Source organism: Sapajus apella, unplaced genomic scaffold (genome assembly GCF_009761245.1).
Source record: "Sapajus apella isolate SASKATOON/1434 unplaced genomic scaffold, GSC_monkey_1.0 scaffold139, whole genome shotgun sequence".
Classification (NCBI taxonomy): Eukaryota; Metazoa; Chordata; class Mammalia; order Primates; family Cebidae; genus Sapajus; species Sapajus apella.
The window spans coordinates 512,573-524,961 of NW_022437079.1; the positions used below are offsets into that span (position 1 = coordinate 512,573).

A 12,389-nucleotide genomic window follows, 5' to 3' on the forward strand; every position below is an offset into this window, starting at 1 on the left:
AAACCTAAAATGCAATAAAAAATAAATATAAAATAAGAAGAAAAAAAAAAGCTCCACCTTCCCGGGTCACACACCTGGGAAAACGGGTGCTTGTGAGCCCCACTGCAGCAGACTTAAACGTCCCTGCCCAGCAGCTCTGAAGGGAGCACCGGGGCGCCCAGCACAGCACTGGAGCGCTGACAAGGGACACACTGCCTCCTCAGGCACCCTGAGCCCTGTATATCCAGAGGCACCTCATACAGCAGAGCTCTGGCTGACATCTGGCAGGTGCCCTTCTGGGATGAAGCTACCAGAGGAAGGAACAGGCAGCAACCCTTGCTGTTCTGCACCCCCCGCGGGTGATTCCGAGACAAAGTAGAATGGTGGGTGCCAGGGGTTTGAGTGAGGAGGGAATGGGGAGTTAGTGCTTAGTGGGTGCAGAGTTTCAGTCTGGGATGATGAAAAAGTTCTAGAGATGGACAGTGGTGATGTCAATGTCAATGTGAATGCATTAATGCCCCTGAACTGGCACACCTAATAAAGGTTTAAAAGGTAAATTATGTTATGTATATCTTACCATACACACATAAAAGAACTGCAGATGGAATGGACCCCTCACCTCACACATGAGGATTCTGAGGCCCAGGCAGTGGCCAGGTCTCTGGCTGAAAAGGAACAGGGCCAGGAGCAGGCGGGCCTCCTGCTGCAGGGCTGCTTTGTGGTCCTCTGCCCGGAACCCATCCGGCAGGGCAAGCTGTGGGAAAGCTTCAATGGGAAATGCCATGTCTTCCACTGAAATCCTAGTGGACAAAGCCTCAGGTAGGAGGTCTTAGAGCTGGACAGAGTGAAATGCCATATTTATATGCACTTCATTTATTGGCTGCATAACCCTCACACACAGGGGAAGGTGATTTACCCAGAATACTCGTCCTCTTTAGAAAAAGTAACATTTTCTGGGGGAGTTAGGTAGTGCCATCCAGTGGTATTCCAGAACAAATTATGATAAGAAAAGCTCTCACTGATATCATTTTATATAACAACTACTAAACATGAATCCGGAAGAATGGGTTTGGACATTCCTCTTTGTAAAAGTATATTAAAGAGATACTTAGAAGGTCGGGTGTGGTGGCTCATGCCTAAAATTATAACACTTTGGGAGGCCGAGGCAGGAGGATCACTTGAGGCCAGGAGTTTGAGACCAGCCTGGGCAACATAGAGAGATCTCCACCTCTATGAAAAATAAAAAAATTGGCTGGGTGTGGTGGCACACACCTGTGGTCTCAGCTAGAGGAGGCTGCGGCAGGAGGACTGATTGAGCCCAAGGGTTTGAGGCTACAGTGAACTATGATCATGCCACTGTACTTCAGCCTGGGTGACAGAGCGTGACCCTATCTCCCCCAAAAAAATTATTTTAAAGATTTTCAAGATACATTGTTATGTGATAAAAGTGAATACCAAATAGTTCATGTGTGTGATTTCCCCCCACTGCTTCCCACGCTTCCCCCACAGCCCCAAACTTGGACACACAGCTGGCTACACACCAAATGTTAACAGAGTCACATTTCTGTTGATGAGATTCAATTGCCTCTTTTCGTTTCGTTTTTTTGTTTTTGTTTTTGTTTTTTTAAGAGGCAGAGTCTCACTCTGTCACCCAGGCTGGATGCAGTGGCATGATCACAGCTCACTGCAGCCTCAAACTCCTGGGCTTAAGTGATCCTCTGGCTTCAGCCTCCTGAGTAGCTGGGATTACAGGTGTAAGCCACCACACCTGGCTCTTGAAAATATTTTCATGTCACTAAATAACTATTCTATGGTATTATCTATTACGGTTACAGAGTAATTTGTTGTATAAACACAATAATTAAATCCCTATGGCTGACAACAGACTGTGAGCTTTCACTGTTACTAACAGTAGATCAGTAATTATCCCATTGAAGTCTATCTTATCTTGATTATTTCCTAAGGCTAAATTCCTAGAAACAATTAGTTAGATTAAATTCCTGAACATTGTTAGGATTTTGAGTCAAGGTACACTTTAGAAAGTTTTTATCAGCTGGGCACGGTGGCTCACACCTGTAATCCCAGCACTTTGGGAGGCCAAGGTGGGCGGATCACAAGGTCAAGAGATCAAGACCACCCTGGCCAACACGGTGAAACCCCGTCTCTACTAAAAAATACAAAAATTAGCTGGGCGTGGTGGCGTGCGCCTGTAATCCCAGCTACTCGGGAGGCTGAGGCAGGAGACTCTGTCTCAAAAAAAAAAAAAAAAGAAAGTTTGTACCTATGTGATATATAAGTTAGTAGTGTAATTTTAGAGAACCCATTTATCCATACCTTCACTACCAACAGACATTATATTTTAAATATTTATAGCAACTTTATAATATAAAATGGAATTTTACTATTTAAATCTGTAGCTATTTGATTATTTAATTAAATCTGTGATTATTACAATCTCTTATGAAGTCTCTTCATGTCCTATGCTCTTTACACATGGAGTGTCTCATCATTGAATAACTAAATGTATTTTTACGTTATCTAGCACATGCTTTATAATGTTTTACCGCAAATTTGTCATTAGAGTTGCTATTTTTAATATGAAAGTTTTATATTTTAAATAAACCAAATCTAAAGCTTTAATCCCTTGAGGTTTCAAGATTAATTTTGCCACCAAATGCTATTGCTCTATTCTCTTTTGAGACCTTCATCTTAATCAAGAAGCTCTGCTGTCAGTAGTACAATTTACAGTGCTTTATAATGCACTAAATGCTGGGCATGGAGGCTCACACCTGTAATCCCAGCACTTTGCCAGGCCGAGGAGGGAGGATCGCTTGAGGTCAGGAGTTTGAGACCAGCCTGGGAAACATGGTGAAACCCCATCTCTACAAAAAACATAAAAATTAGCCAGGCATGGTGGCTAATTAGGGAGGCTGAGATGGGAGGATTGGGAGGTTGAGGCTGCAGTGAGCCGTGATCACACCACTGCATTCCAGCCTGGGCAACAGTTAAACCCTTTGTAAAAAATATAGTACAGCTAAACATGGACAGTATTTGCATAGCCATGATTTCATTTAATGCTTATGTGCCCTAAGTATGGTCGAAAACGGGGAAAATGCATCAGAGGCCCAGAGAAATGAGGGAATGACGTCAATATCACAAGCTTGGATACAAAGACAGAGATTAGATATGGTCGCAATCCTGTCTCTGCACAGGCTCATCTGAAAAAGACTAGAAAATACCCTCCTCATGTGTGAGCCAGTCCCACCCACCTGATTCAAGATCAGTAAGGAGTAGCCTGCACATGCATGTCGCTCACATTGGCAGGTGCACACTCCCATGTCCTCACACCTTCCTGACCACCACTTCCTCCCACTGCACGCTCAGGAGAGTGTGTTCCAAGAGTTGAAAACTAGCACCCCTCGGCGGCTCTTTTCTCCTCAGGTGGTCAAAGGGCTGAAAACTCTACGGAACACACCTGTTTCAGGCTTCCCGACAAAAGAGGCATGTCCTCCCTCTGAGCCAGGTCGCAAGGACGTCACCTTCATCGGTTCTGTTTCATAGCCAGAATCCACTGCATCTTCTATTTAGATACCATGTGCACTTCACTGCCATACGCTTTCTATCTTGGCTTCTTCCAAAAGTAATCTAAGGCCTTTTATAGAACAAAAACATATACCTTGAGAAAGACGGTGCAGTTTGAAAGCCCCAAGGGTTTCTTCTTACATTAAGACCAAAAATTGTTTTCGTATTTACTATTTTCTTTGATGGAGAGATGAAGAAAAACACTGCACCGGCCCACACATTCTGATCCATGCATCCTTTATTCCATTTCCACCACTGTGCTGCATCCAAGCAGCAGTACACAAACTGGCGATCAGGCGCAGTCCAGCTGTACAACGATCTGAGGCTTACAGTACATTTAAGGCTTTTAAATTTGGAAAAAACAAATTAAAACCAAAGAACCCCCAAATCCAAACCCCTGACCAATACAAGTAGTGTAGCAATTCCAAGCATCTTCTAATTCTGATGCTTATTCGGCGCAACTCCAGTGTCAAAACCCAAATAATTCCTAAACTAAAAAGATTAGTTTAGTGAAATTTTAATTACATAAATTCTTCAAAGCATAAACTTGGAATTTTTGTCTTGGAAATGTTATAAAATTTTTAATAGCAAAACATAGGAATAAAAACATATTAACAAAATGTATTCAATCATTTACATTACAAACAAGGAATTTGCAGTTCATTGTTGTAGCCTGACAAAAGAAATCATATCTACCATTAAGAATCTATGCACAATGTGATTGCAAATATGTACAGTACTTTAAAAAAGCCTACAAGGAGGACTTTACAGAAGGAAAGTCAGCTAGGCTCTTTGTTAAACCAACCCAGACAATCAAAATATTAAAACTCTGTTGGCTAGTAATAAATTTACACTTAAAAAAACCCCTCATTTCTTTTTGTTTAAGAATATTCCAGTTATATTTATATGGTTACAGTGGATGAAGCTGTACACAACAGTTCCAGTAAATTACCCTTCAGTTCATTTGTCCAGGGATAGATCAGCATTTTGACAAAAATTAATAAAAGAATTTCACCACAAGTTTTCCAGTTACACCATCACAGCTTCACAAATGGATCCAGTGGCAGAAAGAGAGCTTCATGTCAAATACTGAGAACACTGGTGGAGACAGGGGTGAGGACTGCATGAATGAACCAGAAATGATGGGTCAGGTTGAGAAACAGATGCGAGGCTACTTTATACAGCACTAGAAAACTGTCCCTACATTCAGCTCTCATTCCCATTCCTGCAAGGTAACGAAGCTGGGAATCCCAACTGCTCAGTTTAACGTGTTGTGTGAGTTGGCAGAACAACCTCTAGATACAAAAGACTGAGATTTCATCAGCTCTTTGATTAGAACACCCTAAAGGTTGGGCACTTCTTCTTGGTTATCAAGCCTTTACAGCTACCCAGTTAAAGCATGTGCAAAACAGAGGACTCTTCTGTTCACAGTAAATGAGGTAAGATCAAGTTGTCGTCTTCAGGAATTAGGAAGTTCGTGAGATATGAACTGTTTTAGTCTCTCTAGGTATTGTGCATAAAGCTCTATGTCGTTATGCCCAGCCCCTTCAACCCAGAGGGGCTCCACGGCTCTGGGACAGCGCTCGTACATCGCCAAGCCGTGGGAGAAATCGATGACCTCATCCTCTGTACCGTGAATGACCAACACAGGAGAGGTGACTTTAGATATCTTGTCAATGCTGCAAAACGGAAAGGGGGAGGCAGAAAGAGTTAGGCTCACAGATAATACACATCACACTGAATGATAAGTTTATACATCTCCACAGGCAGGAAAATAACACCATGTACTTTTGGTTTTGTTTTGTTTTTTATATTAAGGACTTTATCTTTTAGAGCAGTTTTAGGTCCACAGCAAAACTGAGAGAAAAGTACAGAGATTTCCCGTCTACCTCCTTGTCCCCACACATGAAGAGCCTCCCCCGTTACCAATGTCCCCACCACAGTGGTACGTTTGATGAACCTACATTAACACATCATAACAGGTTGGGTTCTCCTTGCTTCGCTTTTTTTCTGGTAATTTATTATTTTTCTTAAATCAACTTTGCATTTTAGAATAATTGTGAACTGCAGGAAAGGTGTAAAGATAATAAGAGTGTATATAAAAATCAGCTGGGCATGGTGGCGCATGCTTATAATCTCAGCTGCTTGGAAGGCTGAGGCAGAAGAATCGCTTGAACCGGGACGGGGAGGTTGCAGTGAGCTGAGATGGCACCAGTGCATTCCAGCCTGGGCAACAGAGCAGGACTCTCTGTCAAAAAAAAAAAAAAAAAAAAAAAAAAAAAAATTGCCCCTGCATACTCCTAACCCACTTCCTGTAAAGTACAACGTACGACACCATACATTACCAGGATACATCCGTCAAAGCTAAAACACCAGCGCTGGTGCATTACTATGAACTAAGCTCCGGACTTTATTTGGATTTCGCTGGTTTTTCCACTAATGTCCTTTTTCTGTTCCAGGATCCAGTCAAGAATACAACACTGCATTTGGCCGTTGTGTTTGTTAAAGTATTTTATTAAAGACAGAGCTCTTCAGAGCATCTAACTAGCAAACAAGTAACTACTATTTTAATATATTCATATTTTTTGAGAGTATTAAAAAAACGGGCCAGAACTTAACATATCAAATGAAGGTCTCTTTGGAAAGCTGGACACTTAATCTGCTGCCATTCAAGACTTCAGAGTTCTTTTTTGAGAGCTACCTTCAGAATCGACTCAACGATTCACATCCCATTTCACAGAAGCAAGTAATGCCTAGATCTTATTGCAAATGACTTCTCTACAAAAATCAGATCTATTCTCAAAGGATGAATATTTGAGGATCTTTAAAAGAATACGCTTCAGCCTCCAAAGGCACATCCCAAAGAGAAATCCAAAAGACTTCAAGCACTGGTTGAGCTGGGTGTGTAGGCGACTTCTCTGATGGGGATAACACTCATTTCATCCACAAATGAATCAAGAGAAATGGATCTCTCTCCATTCTGTCCTGCCAAAGGGCCTCTTAAAGTTTACTTCTCTTTCCATATTTGATCCTAGTTGAAGTTACAAAAGGATACCAATTTGTAATATTTGTGGGAATCTTTTTGGTAAAAGTAACAGCTAACATTTTTTAAACATTTACCATAGACAGGTGCTTTGCCCTTAACACACAAAATCTTGTTTAATATTTAATGAAGCACAATGAGAAAGGAATGACCATCTCTTGTTTTATCAAGGAGAAAACTGAAGCTCAGAGAGACTATTAAATATCAGGAATGAGGTCGCGGAGATAATAAAGAGCTCTAACATCAATTACACATTCCAAAGATCTACAAACAACTGTCATCTAGCCTTTATTAAAAACTCAAGGAGCTGCAGACCACTTCAAGACATCTCAGAAAGATTGCAAAACCTCATCAGCCATGTAATTTGCAAAGATCAGAGCACTGTGGCAGTATTCAATCATGCACATTGGAAATCTTATTTGGAAACCTCCTTTTCCTCTGTACTTAATTTTTTTTTTTTTTTAGCTTTAAAACTGTGGGTTTTATTTTTACTGGGAGGTTCATATTTTTTTCTTTATTCTAAAAAAATGGGATACATAAGCAGAACGTGCAGGTTTGTTACATATGTCTACGTGTGCCATGGTGGTTTGCTGCACCTATTGATCCATCCTCTAAGTTCCCTCCCCTTGTCCCCAACTCCCAACAGCCCTAGTGTGTGTTGTTCCCCTCTCTGTGTCCATGTGTTTTCAATGTTCAATTCCCACTTAAAACGACTTCCTTTAAGAGAGTTCAAGTATACTCAATTAAAAAGATATGTACTCAGCAGTTACAATGGACCTGGGCCTATGTTCCGTGCTGCACAGTTTTAGAGAATCTCCACTGCCTGGAGGGTGTATTTGAAGTTGAATGCCATCATCTGATCCCAAGAATAAAGGAGGTAAAAGAAAATAAACTATAAATGAAATAATAATCTGGATTCCTATTCCTTTTTTAAAATTTGTTTTAATACTAAAAGGAAACGTGAAAGTATCCTCTTTCAAGGGAAGAGACGCAGATGATTCTGCCGTTTGGCAGCAATGGACATATTAAGAAAATGTTTACCAAATTCAATTCATGATGAAAGGCAATGCAACCGTTAATGGTTTGAAATCTATCATATTAATAATTAATGACATAAATATTACGAGTAGTCGTTTTTAGTTGTCTCAATCATCAGCCTGCTTAAAACAATTTTTAAGAGACAGGGTCTTCCTCTGTTGCCCAAGCTGGAGTACAGTAGTGTAATCCTAGCTCCCTGTGACCTCAAAGTCCTGGGCTCAAGGAATCTTCCCAGCCCAGCCTCCTGAGGGGCTGGGACTATAGATGTGCACCACTATGGCTGACCAACTTTTAAATTTTTTCTGTAGTGACAGGTCTTGCTATGGTGTCATCCAGGTTGGTCTTACAGCCTCAAGTGATCCTCCCACCTTGGCCTCAAAAAGCACTGGGATGACAGGTGTGAGCCATTGTGCCTGTCCTCCAATCATCGACCTTAATTCAATGAATTACTTAACCTCTCAAAGTCTCAGTTTCCTAATCTGTAAAATGAGCATAGTAATGGGACAAACATCTTTTATTTTTTGAGACAGAGACTTACTCTGTCGCCTAGGCTGGAGTGAAGTGGCATAATCTCGGTTCGCTGCCTCCCTGGTTCAAGCGATTTTAGTGCCTCAGCCTCCCCATTAGCCGGGATTACAGGCATGCACCACCATGCCCTTTTATTATTATTTTTTTTTGTATTTTTAGTTGAGATGGGGTTTTGCCATCTTGAATTCCTGAATTCAGGCAATCTGCCCCCCTCGGCCTCCCAAAGTGCTGGGATTACAGGCGCGACCCACCATGCCCGGCCGACAAACTTCTTAAGACTGTTGTGAAGGTGAAGGGGAACATGAAGACGAAATGCATAGCCCACTACCTGCCACACCAGACAAACTCAGGATAAGATTAGTTGCTCATTTGTTATTAATAATTCGTTGGCATGGCTGTCTTTTAGGGTATATACGCTAATTTACGAGCCAGGGGAAAAAAAAACAACCTATCAGTTTTGTTACCAGGGTAATTCCTGGGATTGCTTCCCACAAACATGCTAAGTATCCATCTTTCAGCAAACTGACCTCTCATTACCAATTCAGCACAAATAAGGCCACACTTGAGAGGCACATTAGCCCTACTTAGCATTCCCAGCCACACCACTAGAAATTTGCAGTACAACTTTCCCATGACGTTGAATCTCATTGAATCCTGGTACAAACTGCACAAAACTGAAGTTCACCCAGGGTGTTAACAAAAGGTTCCTTTCTGTAAAAGGAGACAGTTTGTATAACAGAAGTTTATGTAACCAAACGGTGATCTTTTATGTTTTTTTTTTCCAGCAATAGCAGAATGAAAGCAATTAATGGGTCAATTAAAACCCTAAAACTGTGTCTTCTTTCTGCTGGGGTTTTTCTATAAAACGGCAACCTGAGCTGGCCAGTCCGGGGGGGAACAATTCTAGGCCACCTTAGCAAGGACTATGGGGGAAAAAATTTGATTTAAAAATATTTTCCTCATCTTGGCTTAGGTTTTGTTTGTTTGTTTTTGTTTTTATTTTTGTTTTTTAAAGAAAAAAACAAGTAGAAATGTTCAAACAGGAATTCAAGAAGCCAGTGTGCTCGTTGCTTTGTAGTTACAGTACATCCTTCTTGCTTCTATTACTGGGAACTGGACAACAGGAGCAGCTAGGCTGGCAGCTGTTCTGCTCCCTCCAGTGGGCTGGCGGCAAAGCCGGGGGTGCAGCAGACGCTCTCGTTTTTAGCTTTCGGGGGTGGATGCTGGCACCTCTGTAGGGGTGAGATCTGGTTAAACTGGCAGAGCAGAATAGGGGATGGCAGATGAGTTTGTTCATTTATGCCATTTCTGTGGCTATTTACCGGAGATCAAAGCCTGGGCTTGTCAAGTAACTCACTTTGCCTTTATTCTTCTATTTACAAAGATTGACTGAGCATGGTACCTTTTCCCTTACCTGTACTGTCCAACTGAAAAAGTAAGAGGAATTTCAAACCCGCTTGCTTGCCTGTAGCTTTTGAGTGTCTACACCACTAACTGCCCCATCACACATGTTGCATACAGCTCATGCCTCAGCAAGACCTGTCTCAGAAAGAATGAGCGAGTGCTGAGCTGTAAGTTCCTTTAGGATGTACAGGTGCTGTGGTGTTAAAAATCCTGTATGTTACAGCTGAATCAATTAACCCCAGGTGTCAGTAGACTCAAGGTCCTTATGCATCCTCTGGGAGATTTTCACAAGTGAGTCAGGCCAGGGAGGATAAAATCTCTGGATAGTGTGTGTCATATCTGCTTCCACATGCCCTGTGGCACCCGGGGCAGGGTCTGACGTAGGCTTCATTCAGTAAATATTTACACAGCTAATGAGAGCATCGGATATGAACACGGCCACTGGCTGACTTACCACTTGTTGTACAAGCACAAACTTACCTGGGGAAAGCATCAAAGCAGTATGTTTTCCTGGTATCCGGAAAAGCCACACGCAAACCAGACATCAGAGGGCTATGGAGAATGACCGCTGCGCATTCATACCTCGAGGCCAAGTCTACTGTGGGGACAGTCCCAATGCTCTGACCATAGAGGATAATGTTCTCAGGACTTACGCCATACCTGGAGAAATCAAAGGTCGTACACCATTAGCTAAGGTATGAAGAGAGAGAGAGACAGAGACAGAGAAACCCATGTCGTAAACCCGTAAAATTCCCACATCCACCAGCTTAAAACCATATCTAACTTGTACACCTTAAGAGGAATGTGAGCTTGACAAAAACAAACTAAGATTCTGTCTTCCACAACATTTGCAAAAATAATAAACATGATATCGTTTTTCTGGCCAATTAACTCTATAAATTTTGTTTCAGTAGATACAGAAGTCATCTCATTTCTTATTATTTCCCCTTTATATTTTCTTTGCTAATCACAAACACCCTTCTAAAGTTAAAAAAAAAAAAAAGCAGGTTTGGCAAATTGCAATATTAAACTTGAAGCAAAGTTTTCATAATACAAAATATATGAACATTTATCAGAAAAAGATTTACTGGGAGACAATTAATTTGAAGATAATTATATTTTCTTTAGTCTGTCTCAGGGTTAAACACTTCCATGTCTTTCAATCCGTCAGCGGGCTCCGATCCATTCTCTTCAAATTGTTAGCTAGATAAAGGGCTGTGTGGAAAACAGACTTCATTTCCCAGCTTCCCTTGCAAACTGGTGTGTGCAGAGACCTAAGTTCCAGCCCACTGGACATCAGCAGAAGTGACATGACCTCCAAGTCGTGCTTTGTTTTTGTTTTTGTTTTTTGAGATGGAGTCTCGCTCTGTTGCCAAGCTGGAGTGCAGTGGGTGATCTCAGCTCACTGCAACCTCTGCTTCCCGGGTTCAAGTGATTCTCCTGCCTCAGCCTCCCAAGTAGCTGGGGCTACCGGTGCATACCACCATGCGGGACTAATTTTTGTATTTTTAAAAATAGAGACAGGGTTTCACCATGTTGGCCAGGATGGTCTTGATCTCTTGACCTCGTGATCCGCCCTCCTTGGCCTCCCAACGTGCTGAGATTACAGGTGTGAGCCACTGCGCCTGGCCCAGGTCATGCTTTAAAGCAAATGGTGTGCTTTCCCCATCCCTTCTGCCTTCCTGGTCATGGCAAGTAGATCACAATGAGCTACCTCAGCACATGTAGAAGGACGCAGCACCCCAGATGTGACGGTGGAACAAAATAGAAGGAACCCGGGAAAACACATGGTCTCTTATTACCCCACAAGGGATATCTAGAATATCTAAAGAATGCTTAGAAATGAAAAAGACAAATAGGTGAAAGAAATAAAGACACAGCACAAAGAAGAAACAAGAATGCGTAATACACACATAGAAAGACATGATAATCTCACTAGAATGTGAAGATGTGAATTAAATCCATGAGTTATTATTTTAAACCCAAACAATGGGCAAAAATGAAGAAGCCAAACAATGCTGAGAGATGGCAAGGACATGCAAAGGCGGAACGCTGTTACTGTGTAAATTCGTACAAGCACTTGGGGAAACAATTCAACATTATCTGAGAAAGTTGAAGCCAGTGAGCCAACAGTTCTCCTTTTCGGAATAAATACGTACTGTAGCTTACAGGGCAATATGAAATGCTTTCTGACAATAGCCTTCAGTGAAAAGAACTATCAATCCACAGCTGATGGAAACGGCAGGATCTCAGCCCAACTTCTTCCCCTTCAAGCTCCACGAAACTCCATGGAAAAATGGAAGCCCTTAAGAATTCGGGGCATTGTAACATGCTTTATGGAGGGAACCACACCTGGGCTGTGCCATGGAGACAGGAATTAAACACATAGAGGTGAGAAGGACTTTCTATGGGAGATGTGCAATGCATACCCAATGTGGCAGCAGGAAAGCACTGGGCTGGCCGGCAGGGGATGTACTAGGATAGCATGAATCAGAAGCTAAAGGGTTACGGCCTGTCCTGGAGATGAGGGCCACTGGAGTATCCAAGGGCAAGATGACAATGGTAGGCAGGAGACGACAGCATGAAAAGGAAGCTGGGAGATCCGGCAGGGGACTATTCAGAATCATGCAGAAGAGAGGAAATAAAAGATGGTAACAAAAACCACACCCATCCTCGCTTTCTAAAGTGAAGTGTCTGTGTGGCCCTGCAGCTTGACACCATCCAGTACAACCGTGTCTAGGGAAGAGGCCCCCAGAGACAGGTTTTGCCTGACGGTCTCGCCTGGGGCTTCACGCCCGTTGGTTTAACAGGTTAG

General features: G+C 42.2%; 1 protein-coding gene across 1 annotated transcript in view; it reads right to left on the reverse strand.

Annotated features, from left to right (window-relative positions):
* Nucleotides 1–3,781: 3,781 nt before the first annotated feature.
* ABHD17C (abhydrolase domain containing 17C, depalmitoylase) overlaps nucleotides 3,782–12,389 on the reverse strand; it is a 57,165-nt gene continuing 48,557 nt past the window's right edge. Inside the window, exons 2-3 of the mRNA XM_032263885.1 lie at nucleotides 10,055–10,234; nucleotides 3,782–5,240 (exon numbers count right to left, since the gene is read on the reverse strand). Coding sequence (XP_032119776.1) covers nucleotides 5,021–5,240; nucleotides 10,055–10,234 — 400 coding nt within the window. The 3' untranslated portion in view covers nucleotides 3,782–5,020. The remainder of the gene's footprint in view (nucleotides 5,241–10,054; nucleotides 10,235–12,389) is intronic.